Here is a 25,756-nt window from a genome sequence, read left to right as displayed (position 1 = left end):
TCAAGTTGGAAGTGAAATATCAGAGAGACAATGGGGAGAAAAGGCACTAATGTGATATTCACTATTTAATATACCAAGACCAGACTCATGATTTTTCAGAAGACCAAGTTCTTTCCATAATTAAGAATTTGATATTAATGAGGGTGTCATATCAAAACCAAACAATTTAATAGACAGAACCCGCCTTGGACCCTGGAGGATCGCTACTCTTCACTTCTTTGTAAGAGTGTTTTCTGACACTTGATATTTTGCAGGCAGTTCAGCCTGAAGGCCTCTGGTAAAATGAAGTGCAAAATCAAATTACAGGCTGTGATTAAGCACCAGTGCCGAATGCACTCTACCCAATTAGCGTCTGATGTATTGAGAGAGCTTGGGCAGCTCCAAGAGGCGAGAATGATCCCAGGTGACTCTTCTCACCACTGAAGAAGTTTAGTCTAAGCTAAAACTAGCAATTAGCATGTGGGCAAAGTATCCATTACCTCTCTATAGAACTTGGGCTCCTGCAGGTCCTAGAGATGTGACACTGGCGTCACCTTCTCTGTAGAAAATTAGCTGAGGTTCTGCGATAGAATAACATCCAATTCATTTCAAAATGTTCTTTTGCTACCAAGATGTATTTGAAAGGAAAATGGAAGTGCGGTATTAGAAAGATAGCATCAAGTGGCGAGGTAAAGATAGAAGTCATTGTCATACTATTCTCTAAGCCAGAAAATGGGGCCCCGTCCTCTGGGGTCAGAGTCTTGCTGAGCCAGAAGGGAGGGAAGGACCTTGGGGGCTTGGAAGACTCACCATCTTCCATTAAGGAAGGATTCTTTGACTACCGAAAGTTTACTCCTTTTCTATTCCAAGACATTATAAAAATTAATGCAAGATGGTAAATGTTTTATTGGCCTTTAGGATTTGACTGTGGGCTAGGGGTGCGGCTCAGTGGCAGAGTACTAGTCTAGCATGGGCAAGGAAGGCCCTCGATTTTACTGTAATTTCATCCAACCACCTCTCTGTATGGTCCTGTGGTTAAAAGGTGCTGTGGGTGGCAAAGACTCGAACGTCAGTGTACACACAGGACTCCCAGAGGCACAAGAGGCTTGGGGTGGGCAGAGAGTACACAGCCTGGAGGCAGATCTCACTCCCGTCTCTATTTCTGCCTTAGTTGGACAACTTTAGGCAAATTGCTCGCTCTTTGAGGACGCCTGTTTCGTCACATTTAAAAGTCAAATGTGTCACCTACTTTCCCAAGGCATTTTGAATGATTTAGAAGTTTGGTGTGTGTAGAACAGCCCCAGGATAGAGTGCGTGCCTGAGCCTTCCTGCAGTTTACTTTGCACCAGAATTAACTCCCATGGCTGCTCCTCTCAATAGCTAAGAACCCTTCAGAGGAAAGGAGGAAACTGGAATTTCTAGGAGCAGTACTCCACATGCAGAACAACAGGTGCTCCACACATGTAGCATTCTATGTAAGCCGTGACTTTGAACCTGAGCTGTGATCAGTGATAGTCACAGGAGTATCACATGACGGAAAGCTGTGTATTTTCTGACAGGATCCTGACGGTCATAGACTGGCTCTGCAGGAGGCACAGTCTGTTTGGTCACAGCAGGTGCAGACCTTGGGGGACTTTGTGGGTGAAAAGACCAAAGCCTCCACCTACCCCACCCCAACTGACTAGGAGAGTGACAGACGTGTAGGGGGTTAGACACATGTGAATGTGTTTAATCGGGATGTAAAACCTGCATGGGACCAGATTGTGTGTGACTTTGAGTTCGGAGGGTTTGAACTTGATCACATGGGTCACAAGGCCCAGGGCTGGTGTTGGAGCAGGAGACTAGTAAGTTGTGACACATGTGGGTGTGTTACAGTCTCCCCAGAGCTGAGCTAAGGCAAAGGGGCGGAGATAGATGCTCGGAATTAACTGAGCAGCCGAGTGTGTCTTTAGGTTCCTCCTCCAGCATTGCTGGAAAGCTGGTGAAGATAAAATAACAATAAACACTCGTGTCATACAGTACTCCTGTGTGCCAGCCATTATCCCAGACACTCCATCCCTTTACTCCACGCTAACTTCTGAGGCAGTGCTGTCTGGACCCATTTTATAGATGAGGAAGCGGATTTTAAATAACTTGTCCAAGGTCATGGCGCAGCCATTTGGTTATCTCCAGAGGTCAGTTTAAAGGCCAACAGCTCCAGGTTACCCTAAAGTGGTGCCAAGGGGTCACTGGAGAGCTGGTTTCATGACTACCAGGAAAGGAGAGAGAAAGGAAGAAAGAAGACCAGGGAATGGGAGAAGAGATCCGGACGGGGCAGCAGAGGAAGTGAGCAGGCATCGTTATCACTGGAGGCCACAGAGGTCCTCGTGAGTAATCTCAGGTACCACCTCACAGGACCCTTGTATCCGCCCTGTACCCTCACGGCAGAAAGCTTAGGTTCTCTGAAACTGTGTTCATTATCTATGGGCAGATTTAAGGGATGATGATTCTAAATGCTGTTATAGAAGAAGTAAGTACTCAGAAACAGCTTAGCCTGCCAGCTGCATTGCCCAACACATTACTTTGAAAAACTAGCAATTTAAAGATGTGAAATGGACCATGAAAATAATTAAATGGGCTGGATTTCCTGTTTAGAAGGAAGAGCTCCATGAGTTGTTCAAGGTGCTTCATAATCAGGTCCTGCTTACTATTCCATTCCAGGGCTATTAAGTGAAACTGTCTCGCACTGCTCAAATCTACCCTCGTGCCTCATGACATCTGAATCTCCAGTTCTATTCTCAAGATGCAGAACTTGCCCTGTTCACCTTCTACCTGTATTTCCTTCCTTCTTCCACCTGTGTATGCGCAGGAAGCTGACCGCTATGGTATGGTTCAGGCCTTTTGGCTTCGGGTGGGATTCAGCCAATGGGAGGGAGTCTGGGATAAGCAATCAGACAGAGGGGGAGGTGAGGGAATCGTGATCTTTGTCAGTTACTTTTCATGAAGTTATCACAAAACACCTGTCAGAAATAACTTAAGCAGGAAGAACAGATTTTGCCTCAAGTCCATTATAGCAGAGAGGGTAGGGAAGAGCAGGACACTTGTCGGCTGGTGGACACTTGGCTGGCTTTCTTCCTTTTCTCCTCTTTATTCCTCAGCTCAGGAGATGGTGCCACCTGCATTTAGTCAGCCCTCTGTGGAAATCTCACAGACTTACCCAGGCGTCTACCTCAGCGATCTCCGAGGTGATTTAAAACCTCAGTCCACTTGACAACGAGACTAACCATCACGTTATTATTTGTTTTATTGTTACCACACGGCTACCTAGGCTGTCTGCCTCTTTTTGATCACCGGGCAGCTTTCTCCTAGGATTCCTCCTTTCTCATGACCTCTCGGGCCTAGAGATGGTAGCAGCTGTTACGGACCCTAAGGTGTTGCATCATCTCTTGAAGTTCCCTGCACTTCCTTTGGGGATGCAGGTACAGTTTCCCACTATTAAGACCCGCTCGCCTCTGAACTCTTCCCACACTTGACTTTTTTTTCCTAGGAAAACTTTTCAAAGTTTTTTCAAATACCCATTATTGCGATCGTTGAGTGTGGAGGGCAGCGTTGGCTTTTATCCGTTTTATTCCCATCAGGAACACCCCACAAATAAAAGGAGATCTGAAGGGCAAGGACACAAATAGGAACGTGACTGTGCCTGTTTGGTGTCTTGCCTTGCTGATCTGTTACTGTTACTTTAACGTTAAAACGGCCTCTTTGCCGTCAGTGGGGAAATCATCATACTGCACATCTGAACCAGGAAGCTGGATGTGAGCTGTCTGAAGATCTGGAGCCCATGTCTCCTCTCCTCATCCCAATAGTCAGAAATATGTTCTGATGGTGTCTCCACATGTCTTGCAGGCCTTTCTCTATAGAGCCAACGGACGGGATTCTTAACGTGGGGGAGTCCATGCAGCTGGAAGTGGACTTTGAGCCACAGAGCGTAGGCAATCACAAAGGAAAACTGATCGTGACTTATGACACCGGTATGCTTCATGTTTTTCCTTTCGGTTTTAGTTCTGCAGAGTAAGGAAGGGCACGTAGAAGAATGAAGAAGCTGAGATATATTTTGGTGGCATGAGCTTAAGTTAAGATCAGAAAAGTAAAGAGCCAAAATGTGAATGTTTCCACCAGGAATGATGTCAAGTCTTATAGAATTCCCACCTAACTGGCTGCCCCACACTGAAAGTCTGAGACTCAAGAGGGAACCTACACTCAGAAGTCACAATGACGGGTGGAGCTTATTTATATATAGATGAAAACTTGAAGGTGATGTTTACCCCATTGCTTTCCATGTGATATGTGGCTGTATTTGTACATTTTTAAATGTATGTGAATCCCAGTTCAAAATATTCTTGTGTATATCTATTAGCCTGTTAAGATCTAGTTGCCTTAAGCCTTGCATCAAGCAAATGTTGTCTTAAATATCTTACGCAAATCTCAGACTGTTTCTGTTGCCACTAACATTTTCTTGACAGCTGCATCCCATAATTAATCATGGAAATTACATATTGTGGTTTTGCTAATATTTAACTTACAGCCATGTAGACTGCTGTCTTTTGAAATATGCAGATGACACTGTAGAGTGAAATTTTAAGTACACAGCTGGAATAGAGCTGGCCATGACATCTGGGTCACAGGTCAGAGTTGCTGACTTTGTACATTTGCATCAGAGCAAGCCAATTCAAGCCTTTCCCCAACTTCCTGTGATTAAGTGGTCCTGGCTCCATCATGACCAGCTCACACCACCACACAGCCAGTGGCATGGCAATGTGTTTTACCGGTTTCTGTCAGCTGTAATTCACTAGCTACCAGCTAGAGAGACCTAATTTGAATAAGCTTAAACAAAGGAGGGATCTTTTGACCTACATAAATAAAATCACTTCTCATGGCACACAAGGATGTCACTTTCCAAAGCATCTGGGTCGTTTTTCATGAAGTCCACCAGCAAAGGCTGAGAGTTCCAGCTGCTCCCCGTTCTTAACACTGAGTGCCAGTGTGTTCACTTTAGGTATACTAGGAGTGTAAAGTGGAGTCAAAGAATGGTTTTAATTTTCATTTCTCTAATTTATGATCTGAGACATCTTCTCATGTATAACTATTCCTATATCTTTTCTGTTTGTTTAAATCTTTTGCTTGTATCTTTTTCTGTTTCTTGTTCATTTGTAAGTAATCTAAGTAAACTCTCTACATACCAGTTACTCATCAGATAGATGTAAGATTAATCTCTTCCCCCAGTCTCTAGCATGCCTTTTCATTTCTTCAGTGACAGTTCTTGATGAGCAATGATTTTTAATTTTAATAAAACCTCTTACCATTTTGTTTTTCTTTTCTTTTTTTTCTTATTAATACAATATTTATTTGTCTTCTCTCTGTCAAACCCTGAGCCAAGCACTTTCCCCAGACTTCCTGGGGAGGTACAGGAAAAGGAACACACAGGGCAGACAGGACATGAAAGCTATGGGAGGTGGAAGTGGAGACAGCTGCTTCACGTGGCGAAGAGGATGAGAAAGGCCACCATTAGGCAGAAGAGCCCCATGGCCTCTGAGAGGGCAAAGCCCAGAATCGCGTAGGAGATGAGCTGCTGCTTCAGAGAAGGGTTCCTGGCCTAACCAATGATGAGGCTCCCAATCCCAGCCCCAGAGCCAGCCGCCCCAACTGTAGCAGCCCCAGCCCCAATGAACTTGGCGGCTGTGTTGATGTCCCTAGAAGTGACAGAAGTGACGCTGGTTTGGAAGCTGCAGCTAGGGATGAGTGAGGTCAGAGGACAAGGGACTGCCAAACTGCTGGGGCCCTCATCTGTGCACGTCTGTGGTCGGTTCAACTGCACTGCAGAGAGTGGACGACTCAGCAGCTGAGAGGTTCCTGATCAAGGAGCCGGTGGAGATGAACTTGGAGCAGGCATACATTTTCAGGGGGGAGGGGCGAAGGCGGGAGAGCTGCTCCAGGGTAGAGCTTGTTTTTCTTTTAAGATAATTCTTTTCAGCTGTTGTCTCCCCCGTGATCATGAATATATTCCATGTTTATGTCTATAAGCGATACATTTGAGCTGCTATGCTTAGGCTAAAGATCCAGCTTTGACTTCATTGTGTGGGAGGGACCAGGTATCACTTTCTTTTCTTGCTCATTAGGAGTTTCCCCCACTCTCATTATCTCGCTCTTGAACACTGTTCACTAGGCCACACTCAGTGAGATTAAAACAGTTCCCCTCCCTCCTTGGCTTCTGTGACTTTCAGTCTTGGGTGAACGCTGGCTCTCTGTCAAATGCCTTCATTGACACTGTCATAGATTTTCTGATCTTTATTTTTCTAATGTGGTGATTGATTTGTAATGCTGCTTTCTGGTATAAATACAAATTTTAAATTTTGATAAATCACTGAGATAGATAGATTTGCTAATATTTTGTTGGCGAGTTTATGCTCAAATTTATGAGAAAAAAATATCCTGTAATTTTCCTTTTCCATAATAGCTCGCTCGGGTTTTGGTCTGATGAAACAAATTGGTCTCAAAAAACGAGTTGCGTGTTACTAGGAATTATCTTCTTTTGTTCTTTGGGAAAGCCCTTTTTAAAGACTTGTGTTGTTGCTTCCTTAAATGACTGAGAATTTCTTTGTTCAAGTCACACTTTTGTTTTCCAAAAGACATGCCGATTCTTAATTATTAGCTTGTTTTTCCTAAACAAATTTCAAGGGATTTTGTCATATAATTTGAAATCCCAAATTTCAAGCATAGGGTTGTTCAGAAAAGCCACTCCTGGTCTTTTTGATGCTGGTAAGACCACAGGCGCTCCTCCCCTATCCTTAGTTACGGATCTCTATCTTGGCTTTATCAGTTTTATACATTTTACTCAAAGGACCAACTTTTAGTTAATTTTCTTTATTGTTCACATTTTTCAAACCTTATTTATTTTTCTTCTTTATTATTTCCCCAGGCTTTTCTTCTTGTGGCTGTTCTCAATCTTAGGGGAAATGCTTAGAGCACTGACTTTTAACATTTATTCTTTTATAATATGTATATTTCAGACAAAATCTTTCATTTAAAGCTGGATTTATCTTCAATGCATATTCATTAATGTTTCATTTTCCTTAAAACTTAAGAATTTAAAATTTTCTATTTTAATTTTTCTTGGACCCAGAAACTACCTAGCAAAATATTGAATAATAGTCAAATTCTTGGGAATTCTGTAGTTGGTGATTTTTTTTCTTCTCTGATTTCTCCTTTAATTCTGCCAGTGACAGAAAATGAATTCAATATAACCTCAGGCCTGGGAATCAGTTGAGACTAACATTATGGTCCAGAATATGTTCAAGCTTGGTAAATGTTCCCTGCAATTTGAGAAGATTACACATTCCATAAATGACAATTAGGTCAAGTTTACTAATAATCATAGCATTTGGCCTATGTCTCTACTTCTTTTCCTTTTTTGGCAGATGATAAAGGTTATTAAAATTCACAAGTACAATTATGGATTTTGCATTGTGATTTTTGTGCTCTCAATTTTCATTTTGGCATTTTGAAACTATAATACTTGGTATGCACACATGTAGTATTAATATAACTTTCTGTTGAGTTAACCATTTTATCATTATGAAATATCTTAGTGAGAGTTCTGATATTACGGTCTACTTGGTCTGACATTTGTGCAATAGAAAAGCTTCCTTTTGATTAATGTGGACATTCAATGCCCTTTTTATCCTTTTACTTTCAACTTTTCTGTGTCTTCTTATTTAAAGTTTGACACTTAGAAGAATCAATCCCCAGGTGAATATTTTTTAATTGATTCTGAAAATCTTTCTTTTATTGTTATTATTTTATTTCATTATTAAATTGTTCCATTTGGTCCTTTTATGCTGAATGAGATTCCTGAGATATTTGGGCTGAGGTTGCTGACTACGGTTATTATGTGCACTGTGGGAAAGTGATTAATTGAATTTTAACTACAGCCTTCCCATTACTGGCTGTTGGTGTCAATAGCAAGTGACATTTGGAAATGAGTTTTAATGATGTATTTTTCCCACCCATGTCCATATCTTTGTAAGACATCATTTTTGTTTGTCAGTCCATAAAAACAATGTATCAGGAAAAAAAGGTGACCTAACAATTACCTTTGAGTCACTAAATCCAAGATTTTAAGCCAGGAGTTTGAAAAAGAATAACCTATGCTTCTGTGCTCATAAAATACTTAGTTGTTTGGTTTTCCTTATTTTAAAATTCTGCTTATTTCATCTTTAACTCATCCTTTCACATATATTAATGTATTTAAATATATCTAATACAGGAGTATAATTTATATGTAAATAAGTCTTCATGTGTTGCAGTATCATTTAGAAAAGTTTTATTTGGTTTTGAGATTAGTCATCTTAGATTGTTCATGATAGAGTCAAAACTTAGAAGACCAGCCACGTTTTAATCCAGTCACAATCTAACCCAGTCACCATCTAATCTAACCCAGTCACCATCTAATCTAACCCAGTCACCATCTAATCTAACCCAGTCACCATCTAATCTAACCCAGTCACCATCTAATCTAACCCAGTCACCATCTAATCTAACCCAGTCACCATCTAATCTAACCCAGGCACCATCTAATCTAACCCAGGCACCATCTAATCTAACCCAGGCACCATCTAACCCAGTCACTATCTAACCACTCATAATCTATCCAGTTCAGATTTTAAGAAGGGAAACTGGAGCCCTAAGAAATTGAGTGGCTTCCTAAAGGTCACATATCCCACCCTAAGCCCAGTTAGAACTCAGAGGTAGACCCTGAACTCCTAAAGTCCATGCTTTCCGCCCCAGGGATGCCTCCCCAACCTTTTTTATTACTATATGAACATTTCCCTTTCGTTGGTTGGCTTTGCGATGCAGTCCATTCTCACAGAGGGCCTGAACTCCAGTTTACTTTTGTAGAGGTGTTTGAAATGACATCCATGCTCACACCGATACTCCTGTGCTAAAGGAGAGGCAGTTTGGACCACAGTGACTATTTTGTGTATTGAAACTTAACCAGCCTTGGAAAAGACAATGTCTGTGCCCTGAGGTGTTTCCGTCAGCTGTGGTAAATGGATAATTTTAGGAAGACTGAAGACATTATCCGTTACATAGACTCATCTGCTAGATAAGAACGTGCTCTCATCTTTACTGTAGAGTATCCGTGCCCAGAACCTTACATTAGTGCAAAGCAGTAATGACTGCCTAAACAGATGAATCATGGAGCCCTTCCAGTCAGTCATGATCGTTGTCTTCCCGTGTCACTGCATAAGCATCCGGCTGAGCGCTCCGCAGCTGCTTGAAGTAGGAATTGATTTCAGGAAGGACGCTTAATATGGGCTAGTGATGAGTGTCTTTTCTTTATGCTTCCTCAAACAGTGTTCTAGAAGAACGATAACTGACTTCTCCTCAGCGGGAAGTGCTCAGTCATGTTTCTAACAGTGTGTTTGTCTTATCAGCTGTGTTCTTCTCCTGCATGTGTTCTTCATAAACCACGGCTACACTTCTTTGTTGTCCCTGACAGGAGTCTGAACCAGTGCCCTGCTGCTTAAGGAGGTCAGACAGAATGCTTCGCTAATGCCTACTGTTTGCTCACTCACATTTATTTGCCTGACCCAGAATCCTCCCCCTCTCCCTTCCTCCCAGTTTGTCCTAGCAGTGTTAATGTATAGTAAAATTCAGTATGCTTAGGCAGCTGATTTTACCCAGAAATCATTGTCACCTTTAATTATCTACTCACGCCAGCAGCAAAGTTTACACATAGGACTTCTCAAGACATTATTCATAAGAAGAAAACAAAAGCGAGCTGTGTGTGGCGCCCCCCCCCCCCCCAATGTAGTCCCTGCACTGGGGAGGCACACAGGAAATAGTGAGTTCCAGGCCGGTCCAGGCTCTGTCTTAAGTTCTAACCCAGAAAGACTGCGGCAAAAGCAAAACAACATGTTCAAGCGTGTCCCTTCATGTCTGGCGAACCCTGGTCTGCTGCAGCCGTCCACTGCATCTGGCTTTCCTGGGATGTCCCTGATCCCTCAGGGAAGGGGTGTGACGTAGATCCTCATTTAAACCCCAGCACTCCCCGGTCTTTAATTCCCCGCCTGACCAGTTGTGGGTCTCTGTGTTAATCACCAACCTCAACTGAGTGGCAGCCATTGGCAATGAGGGCTGCTGGAGGTCAAGGAAGGGAGTCTATTTTCTTCAGGCATGCAGCCTCTGAGAGGCTACCCATGCTCCAGTGGGTGCCCAACCCCTGGGTATAAACAGACAGCACTAAGAGGACTCAATGGGTTTTTTAAATGAGCACGTGAAGCTGGGAGGGGAAGGTGGGACTGGGAGGAAGGGACTGGAGAGAGGATTTGATCAGCACACATTCTGTGTGTGTGCAAGTCTCAGACTGATGTCAGTAACACTGAGAAGTGGAAACGGCACGGGACTGTGGCAGGCCACATAAGTGGCTCAGCGGCTTAAGTCCTGAAGTTTTCAGTTGAGAGTTAAGACACTGTATGTAGTCTGAGGGCTCCTAGGGAGATTAGTATTCACAAAACAACTCCATTTTACATAAAAAAGACATTTTTTCCTGAACATTTGGTGATGTGGATGAGCCAGAGAAATAGAAATCAATGCCTGGTGAGGTGGCTGCCACCTTCAAGGTGACATTAACCGCAGGCAGAGTCGGGAAGTGGAGCTGGTGGACCTCCTCAGCATTTTTAGAGTGTTCTGTCTCTTACTGAAGGGGAGATATTTCAGTCCAGGAGCCAGACTCGGGGAGTTAAGCTTTTCCCCCCCAAAAATGAGATGGTGGGTTATTATTAGATACGTAAACATATCTAATAATCATGTTAGTTCTTCACAGGGCAGCTTACCAGTCATTTGCATATTTTATTTTGGTTTGCTTTCTAAAGCTATAAAGGATTTTTCTTTTTATACCTGTGAAAGCTAATAAAGGAATACTGAAAAAGAATAGAGTGAGCAGTTGGTTGTGATTAAGGAGGGGGAGGGGAAATATCTATAGGAGGAGAGCAAAATAACAGTAAGGATGTCTGAAAAGGTCATGAGGGATCATACTATCAGTTATCTACCTAAATAACACAATATACATAGGTCTGTGTATAAATAAATATGCATATGCAGTTTAAATGAAATTGTCTCATCTGGGCTGACAATGCTCTCTCCTCAAAAGCCAAACACTACCTCACAAGACCCCCATACCAGGCATGAGAAGTCCTCTTTTGAGTTATTGATCAGGTTGGTCCAAGAGATCCCCAATCGTTATGGACTATTGCTTTTGCCCTCGGTTGCTTAGCCCCCAGAGGTAGAAGTCCCGATGGCTGAAGACATCATGTACTTCAGATGCAGGGGCCAGAAGCCCCTGAGCCGGAACTGACCTGAATACCTCCTTCCTGAGGGCTAGCTTTCATGGTTCCAGAAGGCACCATGCCAGCTTCCAAAGGAGGAGAACAACCAACAGTCCTACCCGGCTGTGGCGTCTGTGAGCCACCACAGTGACCAGCATGACATGACAACATTCAGTGTAAAGTAGTGGCGTGCGTACATTGATGGTAACCAACAGAGCTCTGATTGGACTTAAGACCTACTCAACAAGAGGGAAATGATGCCTGGTATTGGAAACCTAGCCAACCACCCAGGACTAGTAGAGCCAAAGATCTTGAAGGAGCTAAGAGCCTCTGATGATCATGAACATGTGGTGCTTGTCTTTCTGGGTCTAGGTTACTTAATTCAATATCACCTTTCTAGTTCCATCCACTTACAGGGCTAGACCCTGGAGAAGGATGTGGATTCTTCCTTCTCCAGGAAGGACCAACCATTGGTTGACTGAGAGGACATTTCTTTTACTTCTTTTCATTTCAGAGTTGAGTGAGTACACAAAACCCAGGAACGTTGAATGACTATCTATGTAAGGCCTGAGCGTGAACCCAAGTTCCTGGTGTGCTCTAAGCTAGAGCCCCTTTTACAGACCTGCACTGCCTTTGCTGCAGCACAATGGCAATTTTAGTCCTGTCACTGATGTGCTGGAGTCATGGGTTGAATTTAAAATGGCCTCATAGGCTCATGGTCCCCAGATGGTGGTGGTATTCGGGGAAGGTTGTAAACTATTAGGAAGTGTGTCACTGGGTTCTATAACCCAGCCTCACCTCCTGGCTGCTCTCTGATTCCTGACTATAAATGCAGTGTGACCAGTGCTTCATACTCCTGCCTTTATGGCACCCCCACCGTGTGCACTGGGTCCCCCCCCAAACTATAAATAAACCCTCCCTCGCTTTAGTTGTGTCCTGTTGGACATTCAGTCAGAGACAAGAACAGCAGCTCGCATAGCTGGGAAGCTCACATTGCTCCACTTCAGCTTCCACCACAGAGTGCTGACAGGGAGTTTTGGTTGCTCAGTATGCCTATGACAGTGGTAAATTTGACTCTGCTGTGACCAAGAAATGAGAAGCACTCACTCTCTCCATCAGCTTGTTCCCTTGAGACACCATGGCTTCCCTCATCTATTTTATTTCATACATCTGTGTCCTCTGTTGTCTCCAAGTTCTAAAGCCACAGTAAGGAATGTGCTGGGTATACAGCTAGCTTCACATCTAGTTTTGGAAAATTAGTTTTGTTCGTGTTTGGCTTTGCTTGATTGATAGTAGTAAACTTGGCAAAATGTAATGAGAGCTTCCATGAAATTTATTTTTCCTGGGACGTAATAAATGATTCTGGCTAACCTGCACTGCAGCACTCAACCCCAGAAACTGAACCAGAGTGGGAAGAGGGAGTCCAAGGACACAGAGAGTGCTAACTTAGAGCCATACAGCCTCTGCATCCCCACAAGCTTGCCACCACCTCCATCCTGTGCCTCAGATAGCTAGGGTGTGGGGGACCTTTTTAAAGGTTGTCCCTAGGCAAATGGGTATCAAAAGCAAGTGTTCTAACAGTTTGGGGACAAGAGAAGAGTGCTTGTCCCCCCCAATCTTAGGTACTTTTCTATTGGTGTGATGAGAAACCATGACCAAGGCAATTTATAGAAGAACGAGTTTATTAGGGGCTTACAGTTTCAGAGGGCGAGTCCATGAGCATCATGTCATCAGGCAGGGCAGCAAGGGTGATGCTGAGCTTACATCTTGAGACACAAGCATGAGGCACAGAGAGAGAACTAACTGGAAATAGTGTGGACTTTTAAAACTTCAAAGTCCACCCCCAGTGACATACCTCCTCCAACAAGACCACACTTTCTAATCTTTCCCAAAGGTTCTACCAAGTAGGAACCAAGCATTCAAATGGCCTATGGGGGCTATTCTCATTCAAAGCAACACATTTCACTCCCAGGCCCTAATAGGCTCAAAGCAATCTCTTAATTGTAGCCCCCTGTAGTCAAAATAAAAATTACATACTTCCAGCATATATTGGTACAAAAATATCCTTTATCATTTCAGAAGAGAGGAATGGGTGCATAGTAATGAAATACTGAACCAAAGCAAGACTGAAACCCAGCAGGGAAAGCTCCAATCCTGTAGCTCTATGTCTGATGGCAAGGGTTTTAGATGTCTCCAACCTCCCTGATTTCCTCATTGTAACACACTTCTCTCTCTTGGGCTGCTTCCATTTCCTGCATGTGGCTCTCCCTGGTGGATATTCCACTGCTCTAGCACCTCTAACATCTTGGGGTCTCCAATACAATCCAGACTTCATGCAATGACTTCTCAGGGCCTCCATGCAGAAATACCCTGCCATACACCTGGCCTCAGTGGCTCTTCTTACCTATAGAGGAGGATTCCACAAATCCTTTACACATGTATCCTTCATGTCTCTAAAGCCAGAACCACATGTCTGATGCAGCAAGTTCAGCTGCTTGCTTAGGGTGGAATCTGAGTCCCCTCCTCAAATTATATTTGGATGAGCCTTCCTTTGTAACATAATATTATCTTTGTTTTAAGAGCAAAAAATCCCATAGGCATTTTCCTTTTACTTGTTGGAGGCTTAGCTGGGAAGGGTCTTGCCCTGAGGACACAACTCCTTTTATTTCATTTTTTAATCAGGCCTTTTACTAAACTTTTCATCTTTTTCTATGCAAGTCTTGCTTCCAACTTTAAGCTTCCTGGTGTTCTTTTTCTCCTCAAATGGTGCATTTGTATTTCTTTTGCCCCACTTGCTATTTTAATTGAAGACCTGAATAGGATTGATTACTAATAACCATGTGAGAGAGTCAATATTAGACTGTCTTGAAATCTCCTCTGCCAACAATAGATAACAGATAGGATTCATGAACCTAAATATAGGTGTATATTTAGGAGGCTTTTCTCTGTCCCACCCCATCCTGCAGCCAATTCCAAATAACCACTCAGAGGCTTACATTAATTATAAATTATAAATGCTTGGCTGTTAGCTCAGGCTTATTACTAACTAGCTCTTACAACTTAACCCACTTCTATTAATCCATGTACTATCCCAAGGCTCCTAGCCATTGCCTCTATCCCATTTTTGTATGTGTAACTCATTCTCCATCTGGCTTGCTGCTCTCCCAACTCTGCCCTTCTTCATCCCCTCTTTAGTTTGGTTTTTCTGCCTAACCTTATCCTGCCTAGCTATTGGCTAAAACAGCTTTATTATCAACCAATGAGAGCAACATATATTCACAGCATACATAAGGACCATCCCACAGCATACAGATCAATCAAAGATGTTCAAAATGAGACACAGAAAGGAACACAGTAGTATTTGAGAAAAATAACAAAGCAAAACCACACAGGGCATAGTAAAAGATCAGCATGTGTAAAACTAGAGCCTCAGAAGTAGAGAAGGTGAATGAAAATTTTTAAAGTGTTTTAAGATATATTGTCTAAGGATTTTTTTAAAAAATACTAAATTATATTCATCCATGTATTCATGAAGCTCAGCACATCTTTCATACAAAGAAAGAAAACCAAATGTAGGCATACTATTGTTTAAAAGCAAAGAGATCATTATAAAAGAATCCAGGGGAAAAAAGTAGAAAAAAAGACAGTTTGCCTTAAGAGGAATGTTCATAACCCTGGCAGCAAACTCTTTAACTGATACTAGGGAAGCTAGAAGATGCAGAATATCATCATTAAAGCACTGAAGGAAAAACAGGGTTAAACTGAGGGGGTGTTTTAGCTTTCTAGTGTCCTTGAAAGGTCAAAACAAAATAATAACATTTTCAGACAAAAATTAAAAAACTGAAAAAATTCTATAGACTCATTGGTTGTCAAATTTCCTGCTTTGTCAGGCTGAAGATAGCATTCTATATATAGTCTTTTAGTCTCCACTGTTTCAGTTAATGCATCAGGTATAATTCTATCTGTGGGTCCATTGAAAACAATGTCTTGTTTCTTTCTGCTTTCAAGATTTTGATTTGATTTCCTCTGTTTCACTGTTATATATGTAGGTATACATTTTCTTCAGTCTACCCCACTTGAATTCCCTTGGGTTTTTTGAGCTATGAACTGATGTTTTAATTCCAGAAAATCCTTAGCCATCATCTCTTGAAATATCATCTTGACTAGACATAACCATTGCTATCATGAGGTCCTCATGAGACCCCTAAACTCATGTTATTTCCTCATGCTACCTTTTATATTTTATGAACCATTTTTCATTTCACTAATTTCTTTCATAAAAACTAAAATTCTCTTATTATAGATATCTCTTAAAGTTTTTTTTTTCTCCTTTGCAGTCTTCTTTTAAAATTTAGGTCATTTTATTTTATTTTTTCTCTGTAAGTCTGAGAGTTTGACTATTCTCCATATTTTAGATCCTTTTTCAGTCTCCTATTCTCTGGGTATAGCTTCAAGATCATCCATTGGTTTCTATGAACAAGCTAAGTGTAATTGGTGTATGGACTCTATCTGTTGGTACCTGGTATCTTCTGTTTTTCATATGTTGCTAGTTCTAACACATTGAGTTGCAGTTCTTTGCAAGCCTTATTATATTTGGCTGTGTGTTGTTGGAAAATTTGAAATTTTGGTTGTGGATGCCTTCCTATAAAGGAGAATGAGTTGTTTCTTTCCATTATCTCAGGTTAGAATTAGTGAATGACAAACTCAAAGCTTGAAGTGTTCTGTAAGATGTAGGCAATTTCAGCAAGGTTTCTGACAGTAAACTAGGGCCAATCTCCTTCCAGTTCACCATCACCTTGGAGGCATAATTCTTTTAGTACCAGAATTTATAGCAAAAGCCTTCTTTTTATCTTGTCTATTTATTAACTTATATAATAGAACTCAATGTCAACCATAATTAAGAATATGCAAATGAGAAGAACAGTGAGCTTTCACCAATTATTAAATTTTACTCCACAGACTAAAATGGCATGCATGGGGCCTGCATCTGTGCACCAGCTCTTCTGCATATATGTTATTGCTGTTAGCTTGGTGTTTTTATGGGACTCCTAACAGTGGGAGTGGGTATATCTCTGACTCTTTTTCCTGCTCTTGGGACCCCTTTCCTCCTATTAGGTTGTTTAGTCCAGACATGATATGAGGGCTTTTGCCTTGTGTTATTGTATCATTTTAAAAAAAAAAAACTTTATTTAATTTTATGTGCATTGGTGTGAGGGTGTCAGATTCCCTGGAACTGGAGTTACAGACAGTTGTGAGCTTCCATGTGGGTGCTAGGAGTTGAACCTGGGTCCTCTGGAAGAGCAGCCAGTGCTCTTAACCACTGAGCCATCTTTCCAGCCTCTTGTTATTGTATTTTGTTTTGTCATGTTTGGTTGTTGTTTCTTGGAGGCCTGCTCTTTTCTGAAGGGAAACAGAGGGAAGTGGATGGGGAGAGAAGGGAGGTGGAGGGCATAGGAGGGGTGGAGGGAGGGGAAACTGTGGTTGGGATGTATTGTATGAGAGAAGAATCTATTTTCAATTAAAAAAAAAACTTCCACTCCTTAGAAAGTCTGAAAGTTTTTCTGAAGGATGGCCATGGAAACATTGGTACTTGGCACTTCTTGCCTCTAAACTGCAGGCCTAGGCTTGAGTGGGGGAGAGTGAGACATTTTAATTTCCTTGTTCATGCTTTTATAGTGCTTATAATTTGATTATCTATCATCTATCTATCTATCTATCTATCTATCTATCTATCTATCTATCTATTGTCTTTAAAATTTAGACTCAAAGGCTTGATGCTTACTTTTTCTTTAAGCTTTGATAAAAATTTTGGGGAAGCTATGAAACCCGATCTGCTAGGCTAGGGCTATGAAGAGAAACACAGACAACTAGATTAATGTTGAATTACATATTTGGTCTTTAAAATCTAAATTATCACTAAATTATAACCAGGTCCAGATTAACTGGGAAGGAACAGTATTTTGTTTTACTTGGCTCCATTAAGTAGCTGTAAGAGATCATCCCATCTGGAGGCAGCGTCTCAGAACCTGAGTTATTGATTTACTAAGGTGGTTGTTTGGCTCATATGCTGTTTTCTTAGTTAGGGTTTCTATTGTTGTGAAGAGATACCATGATCACAGCAACTCTTATAAAGGAAGATATTTAATTGGGATGCCTTGCTTACAGGTCAGAGATTCAGTCCATTATTATCATGGTGGGACGTGGTGGCATGCAGGCAGACATGGAGCTGAGAGTTCTACATCTTACAGGCAGCAGGAAGTGAACTAAGATACTAGGTGGTACCTTGAGCATATATGAGACCTCAAAGCCCACCTTCACAGTGACACACTTCCTCCAACAAGACCACACCTACTCAAACAAGGCCACACTTCCTAATAGTGCCACTCCCTTTGGGGGCCATTTTCTTTCTATTGTTAATAAATAAGAAATGTTTGCTGAAAAATAAAGGATGAATAATTATGCTTTCTGGATTCTAGTTAAAACTTGTACAATATAGATCCATAAATTATACATAGTATTTAAACATATCCTTTCTGTTTTTAAAATTACTGTGTGTGTGTGTGTGTGTGTGTGTGTGTGTGTGTGTGTGTGTGTGTGTGTGTTTCTGCATCAGTGTCTGTACACTATGTGTATGTCTGATACCCACAGAGGCCGTAAGAAGGGGGTCATATTCCCTAGAACTGGAGCTGGTTGTGAGCCACCAGGTGGGTGCTGGGAATCAAACCCGGGTCCTCTGGGAAAGCACCCAGTGCTCTTATCTCCTGAGCTGTCCCTCCAGGCCCTTTCTCTGTTTTACAATAGAGTGATGTAGCATTGCAGAGTTGAACAGAATATAATTCTTGAGCTGTGCCTTCTTGAATTCACAGTGACTTCTGTGAATCTGCAGCATTTGAATCTACAACTGTGCTTTGCTAAGAAAAGATGTTCCCGACATTCCTTTAAAGATTATCTCATGGTATTTATTTTTGTTTTCTTTCTATGGATATGCTACTCCAGCACAGCACTGTGTGTGTTGTTTGGTTATGTGATACTGTTCAGTCACTTTCCAATTTCTAACTTAACTGAATCTATTTTCTGAACACTGTGAGGACCTAAGTCCCATGGTGATATATTTGACTTTAGAACCAGAAACTAGATCATGCTGGAGCTAAAGATCAGGCAGGTGTTTATAATTCTGAAGCTCGTGGTCCTCCTGGGTAGACTGTAAGTCCCAAAAGTATTTATGAAGAAGAAAATCCTCAAATAACCTTCCATAACAGTTTATATTTTATGTAGTTTATATTTCTTAAAATGACTGAAAGAGATAGTTTGATTTCCAGTAACTTCAATAAAGGGCAATAATTAAGTCTTCTGATCATGTCTGACTCTGGATTGATGGACTTGGGGAGAATGAAATATGTTCTACATTCCTTAACCTCTTCTTGATTTTTTTTGAAAGGCCGGAAGTATCACTCTAGAAATAGTCTTGTGTGTGTGTGTGTGTGTGTGTGTGTGTGTGTGTGTGTGTGTGTGTGTGTGTGCGTGCTGTGCAGGCCAGAGACCGGTATCAGGTGTCTTCCTCAACCCACCTTATTTTTTGAGACAGGGTCTCACCTTTGGCTAGATTGGCTGGTCAGTCAGCCCTCAGGAATCCATCTGTCTCCTCTTGTCCAGCACCGGGGTTCTGGGCATATGCTTGGCTTTTTGTGGGGGTTCTGAGGTATTAAACTCAGGCCTTCATGCTTGCAGGCCTTTATCAAGTGAGCCAGCTCTCCATCCTAGAATAAATCATAACGTGTGTTTCTACCTTGTTCATTCCTAGGTGAAATGGTATTTGTAGGTCTCTATGGAGCTGCCATAGATGTGAATATAAGACTGGACAAGAATTCCGTGATCATGGAGAAGACCTACATATCTCTGGCCAACCAACGGACGATAACCATTCATAATCGCTCTAATATCATCGCCCATTTCCAGTGGAAGATATTTGCCACCCAAGAAGAGGAGGACAGAGAAAAATACAGGTTTGTAACAGAAACCAACTCTATGCAGCAGTGCAGGGGTGCAGTGGGGTAAATTCAGTTGATGTAGGGGGAGGGACGGGAAGCCCTGTTTTTTATAGCAAATTCTTAACCACCACAAGGTCCAACCTTGAGAAACTGGCTCCAATGTGGGGTGCTCTTTGGGAGCTTTGTAACATCAATTGCTCGGTTAAACTTAACTGGGTTATAGTGTAGCAATAATTAAAGATTTAATTAATTAAAAAATATGCCATTCTTTCCTGTTTTTTAAGCACTAATCTACATGTGTGTGTTACTTTTCAAAGCCCTGACCAAATTTATCAGCTCTTACAGGGAGTCCCCAGAATAATCCATTTTGGCCTGGCATCTATGTCACTTTTTTCTTTTCCTTTATTTTTCCCTTTTGTGAAAAGAAGTTTCCAGAAAATAGGAAGAATGAAGGAAAAGAAGGGTTCAGATGTAATGATTTTCATATTCTTGTCTTTCACAACACTGCCCAGTCTGCATGTAATTTAATAATGATTTCTTAGTGGACTCTTTAATAGTCTGCTTTAGAAAAAATGATAATTCAAATAGCAGCAGAGATTAGAAAAATGTAAAACCAGCTGACTTTGGCTCCCCGCCTCATGGTTAGTTCTGGATGCTTCTTTGGATTGACCCCATCCCTGCCTGTCTGAAGCTGAGTTCACTTTATCTCCTTTGGGTCCCTCTGAATTAACACTCCAGCTGCTTTCATTGCATTTACTTCAGTCTCTGCCTCTCCATTTCCGTGAAGGATTAGCCCCGGGAAGCGGCAGGCTTTGTTTAAAACAGAGTTAGCGTGGAATAAAAATAAAAGTCTTAGGTCCCTGGGGAGCGGGCAGAAGTCCCCTGGCGCACTGTCCCTAATTGAATCAGAAGGATCCAGGACGATGATGGGACACAGTGGGCAGAAGCTCAGTCGTCCAGGCGATGAGCTTTAATCACAGGGTCGCCCCTGTGCAAAGAAAAGCCTTCCCTGCCTCCAGACGTCGCTGGACCTCAGGGTTTAGAAATGCCAATGATGTGCTTTTCTTCTTTAATTATTAATATTATGTAACTGTATGAAACATAGAATGCCCATGATGTGCTTTTTTTCTTTAATTATTAATATTATATAACTATGAAACATGTGTACAGTTAATAAATGCTAATAAAAGTGGGAAATTTTTAAAAGGAAATGCAGCATGTAAAAATGCAGGGGGAGCAGCCTCTCCCTTGCCCCATTTGCCCTGATTCTGCAGCTGATGGTGTGTGCTGAGCAGCCACTGGACAGGCCCAAGCACATGTAAAACTGGAGTCAGTGGGGACAGAGGAGGTGAAAGGGGAGTTCCAGCTGCCTGTGGTTATAGCGTGGCTCTAGTTCCAGGCCAGTGTCCAAAAAGTATCCAGAAGTTAATTTTAACAGTTAAAGTTAAAAAGAAAAAAGGAAGGAAGAGAGGAAGGGAGGGAGGGAGGGAGGGACGGAAGGAGGGAGGAAACAGCAGGTGTGGAAGGTGCCAGACCATCCAGAATAGACCTTCAGACACAAGTTCTGTCTCCACCTCACTTCCCCTGACACCCACAGCCTTAGCTTATTAATATTTTTTTTTTACCTGTTTTATTTGTTTGGCTGATTGGGTTTTTGTTGTTTTGTTTTGACACTAGACCTTATGTATCCCAGGCTGGCCTCAAACTCACTAAGTAGTCAGGGATGACCTAGAGTTCCTAATCCTCCTGCCTCTTATCTCCTCATAGAAGGGTTTACAGGTATATGCTACCTTGCCTGGTTTTATCAAGTACTGAGATTCAACTCAGAGCTTTGTACATGCTTGGCAAGCACTCTAACAACTGAGCTATATTCCTGGCCCTGTGTGTGTGCATGTGTATGTCTGTGCATGCGTGTGCATGTATACATGCATGCGTATGTGTATGCATGAGTGTATGTGTGTGTGTGATTGTGTGTGTGTCTATTTGCTCAGGCACTCGAGCATGTGTATGTGCGCGTATGTGTGTGCGCACGCATGCGTATGTGTGTACATGCACATGCAGAAGTCAGAGGTCGATGGTGGTCAGCTTTCCCAATCACTATATACCTTATTTTTTGAAACGGGGTCTTTCACGGTACATGGAGCACTTGGACTTGGCTGGACTGGCCAGTAGTCCCCAGGTATTCTCCCATTTACACACCTCCAGTGCTGGGATTATCACATGCATCCTGTGCTCAGCTTTACATGTGTTCTGAGGAAATGAGCACCAGATCTCATGTTTGCCTGTCAAGCACTTTATCAGCTGAGTTGTTTCCCCAGCCCCAACCCCTCTTTTCACTGTCTATTGTATAAAGTAAGTTTTCTTAAACACTTCCATTTCCAATGTGTACATAGTGAACTGTGATCGTATTCACCCTCTACTGCACTTATGTTTTCCTGTTCTCTCTTTTCCATGTCCCAGTGGTCCTTATTCTGGTTTCATACCTTTTATTTTTCCTTTGTCTAGCTTCTGCATATGAGAGAAAATGTACAATACTTGCATTTGTGGGGCTGATATATTTCACTTAGCGTGATGCTCTCCATCCAGCTGTGTCCCTGCAGATGTCATAATTGCATTCTTCTTTTATGGCTGGACAAGGCTCTACTATGCAATAATACCACTTTTACTCATCCATATCGTCTGTCTATACCACTTCTAGGTATATGGCCAGGAGAATCAGTTAGCTCTCCATAGTGGTATCTGCATATCACAGTTATCACAGCCCTGTTCACAGGGTCATTTAGGGTCATGCCCAGTTTTTAAACCACAAACTTGAAAAGCGGCTTTAGATCCCTAACTAGGATTATTTTTGCTTTCTCTCTGGGTGGCATATATCAATGGAACTTGTGTTTCCCTCAAATAGATTGATTTATCTAAGTAAAGAGTCTACTGACTGCTACTTTGCCTTCTTTCCCTCTTCTAAGCAAGTCACATCATGGCTGATCTTTAACTTGACCAACAGTAGGCTCTTCTCCCTTCTCCCTTTCTTGTTCTTTGATGCACTCCCAAGCATGCCTCAACTTTCATACGATTATTTTCACCTTGGGTTCTTGTCTCTGAAATAACTGCCAGCTATTCTCTCCAAAACAAGGCTCTGTGTGCCTCACTAACCAGTGAGCGTGGATGGTGGGACATAGGAAAACGGTTGTGGTCCCCTCTTTTGCACATTCTCAGGTTATGCCCCAGGCCACACATGAGCAGCATACAGAGCAGAGGTCTGCCCATGCCCCCCCAAAACAGTTGCAAGGTCATTAACCAGCAGGACAATGTCTCTCTTGTGTTCTCTAGCAAGGCCCATGCAGTTGTCCCTGACCCGGTCTTTTGTATATGTGATGCTCTTGCTCCTAATGAGGACAGCAGTTTCTTGCTTAGTTCCCCTCCCTCTTCCAGCATCTCTAGTTTAAACTGCAGAGAGAAGGGTTGATCTTGGTCCTGAGCTTGGCATAGAGGAAACCTGTCTTTAGACAGAGACACATTTCCAGGGATTAAAATGTCCCCTTTCAGCATCCCAAAGACCTAAGATAGAACGTTAGTGTGAATTCACAAAATGAGACTCCAGTGTCTATTTGCAAAGAGGCTTCCATCTCATCCTGAGGCATTCATCTACAAGTACTGAAACTTGGCCTCGATTCCTGTTCCATCCATCATGGTATCTTGCCCACAGAATCTTGGTGAGCCAAGACATGGCTGTCTCTTTTCCCAGTGGAGGAATTTCAGCCCCTACCTTTTCCGTTCTGGAAAGGGTGATCTTCCTCTCCACCGGTCTTACAGTGTTAGAACCTTGGGACATGTATCTGGGCATAGAAACATGGGGCTATTCCCAGGCTTCAGGTTCTGGCCATGAAGATGTCCCTCCTCTAGGAAGAAGTTCTGAGCTTTAAAAACAAACAAACAAAACACCTTCAGAATCTGACATTAAGGACCCTTTTAAGAAATTACCTTTTTGTTCTATTTTTGATGTTTCTCTGGAGCTAGAAAAGACATTAATCTCTGCAGAAAGAACTGCATCCTTCCTGCCTTCCTTCCTCAGCTGTGTTTGGCTGGATGCACTCTGCAAGAATCTTTCAGACATAGTCTCCTCACGTTCCCTGTATTGAGACTCAGTGTGGGCTTTTATGGATTTTTGCTCCCAATATCTCCAGCAGGGTCACAGTCATTGTTTCAAGAGCAGGTGGCTCTAATTCTACATTTGCTTATGACCTCACAGTGTCCTCAGTGGACAACCCACACTGTGGTTAGCGTGGATTTATTCCACGGCATTCAGGTGTACAAAATGACACATCTCTCTAGTTAATTCAAACTTAATTGATATTTGAGCCTGCCACCTGGGTTACTGTAATAAGTTTGATTTCAGTTATGTTTGGGGGCTCCTTCCCTGGTGTCATTAAAAAAAAAAAACTGAAGACTTAAGTGGCACCTGGTAAACAGGACAGGAGCCTCTAGACCTGCATTTGTCACAGAGCCCCTCACTGTCTAGGGTCACACAGTCCATTTGAAAGTGATGACCCCATTGGCTCCACTTATATTTTCCTATTATAGGCAGACCTGGGAGTGCTTCTCCTAGCTCTGAAGGCCATGACACTGACTTTTTAGTCTCTTCAACATCCATTACCAACTCTGTCAGTCATGTGTCTCACTGTGGCAGAATACCTGACTCAGAGAGCAAGAGTCTCCTTTGGCTCACAAGTCAGGGGACAGCCTGTCATGACAGGTGAATCATGGAAACAGAAGTGTGAGGCAGCTGGTCACTTTGCATCCACAGTCAGGAGGTAAATAGTGACTAATTCTTGTGTTCATCTCACTTTCTCCTTGGACTGGTGCCACCCACAGTGAGGGTGAGTATTCCTTCCCAATTAAGCCAATCTAGATAATCCCTCCCAGACATATTGAAAGGGTCATGTCCTGGGGATTTCTAGATCTTGTCAAGTTGACACTGTTTACCATTACGCTACCTTTTATGGGATGCTGCAAGGGCTGGTCTCTACTTACTGTCTGAAGGCCATGGGTTAGTAGCCACCAGGTCATCTGTAAAACGGGTGAAATTCATATACTTACTGAAAAACAAGGATGGCCTGTTTTAAAATGCTTCCTTATGAGACGTGTCCTCATCTATAAAACTGAGGCACCTCTGAGGCAAGAAACTATGATTATCAACAAGTCAAGATGGTGGAGCCATGCACAGCTGGGTAGCACCCTGTAGGCATCAGTGTTGCTCAGGGTTGTTGTACTTGTCCCCTGCAGACTCTCATCTACATCTCCAGTTCTTCCTCAAGGGCAGAGAGAAGGACATCTGGGATCTCCCTTCTCTCCTTCTGCCTGGGACTGGCTGTCACTAATCCAGGGTCCATAGAAAAGGAGAAGCATATGGGAATTGTTTCATTTTCTAGTGGAAGAGTTGAGTTCCTTGTAACCTTCTAATCATTGTCATCCTCACAGACACAAGACACTGTATTTATTCTCTTCCATCCCATACCCATTCCTATGAACTAACTCTCCGGGAGACACCATTCTAATATGTTAATGTATGTCTTTTTATGTGCACCTACTCTCATGAAATATATATTGTTTCAGAAAATAGGTATTTTCTTTTTTTTCTAATATGTTAATGTATGTCTTTTTAGGTGCACCTACTCTCATGAAATATATATTGTTTCAGAAAATAGGTATCTTTTCTTTTTTTTTAAACTAGGCTCTGTGTTTTAAGGCCCTTCCTGGTACTGTGTGTGTATCTAACTCACTGGCTGCTGCACGATGCCCTGCTGCGGTGCACTCTTTCCCCATGCCTCTGCAGTGATGGAACCCTGGGCTCCCTCATGCTGTGTTACACCCCATCCTTTCCCCATGCCTCTGCAGTGATGGAACCCTGGGCTCCCTCATGCTGTGTTACACCCCATTCTTTCCCCATGCCTCTGCAGTGATGGAACCCTGGGCTCCCTCCCTCATGCTGTGTTAGCATCTCAGGCTACCATGAAAAAGTCTGCAGTGCTCTATCTGCAGAGAACTGATTCTCACTCAATTTTTGACTTGACTTGTTTTCTAATTTAAATGAAACATGTTGTGGATGTACAATTTTTTTAAAATTGCATCTATGATTAAGATAAAATCAGTTCTAATCATATGACCCAGAGAAAAATCTAAGAAATATTTTAGTATCTGTAAATGTATTCCTTTGCAAAATGAGTATTTTTTTGTTTACTTTTTTAAAATAAAAAAATTGGGGTTTCTCTATACAGAATATTTCATAACTTGATTTTTTTTTATCTTCAAAAAACCATGCAAAGTGGACTGGAGAGATGTCACTGTGGTTAAGTGCACTCACTGGTCTTTCAGAGGACTGGGGTCTAGTTCCCAGCATCCACATGGCGGCTCACTGCTATCTATAACTCT

At 42.2% G+C, this 25,756-nt stretch overlaps 1 protein-coding gene and 1 pseudogene across 6 annotated transcripts in view; one reads left to right on the top strand and one right to left on the bottom strand.

Annotated features, from left to right (window-relative positions):
- Hydin (HYDIN axonemal central pair apparatus protein) overlaps positions 1-25,756 on the top strand; it is a 365,841-nt gene that overhangs the window by 72,395 nt on the left and 267,690 nt on the right. For all 6 annotated transcript variants that reach the window (XR_008215695.1, XM_052727909.1, XM_052727907.1 and 3 more), the window contains exons 7-8: positions 3,862-3,986; positions 19,144-19,345. Coding sequence is in view for 5 of the 6 variants with exons in the window: in XM_052727909.1 (XP_052583869.1) it covers positions 3,862-3,986; positions 19,144-19,345 (327 nt within the window). In the remaining variant the exon portion in view is untranslated. The remainder of the gene's footprint in view (positions 1-3,861; positions 3,987-19,143; positions 19,346-25,756) is intronic.
- LOC128103482 (ATP synthase F(0) complex subunit C2, mitochondrial-like) lies at positions 5,367-5,909 on the bottom strand (annotated as a pseudogene).

This window comes from Peromyscus californicus, unplaced genomic scaffold, assembly GCF_007827085.1.
Source record: "Peromyscus californicus insignis strain IS unplaced genomic scaffold, ASM782708v3 Scaffold_8__1_contigs__length_139910024, whole genome shotgun sequence".
Taxonomy (NCBI): domain Eukaryota; kingdom Metazoa; phylum Chordata; class Mammalia; order Rodentia; family Cricetidae; genus Peromyscus; species Peromyscus californicus.
This window is presented reverse-complemented; position numbering and strand designations above follow the sequence as displayed.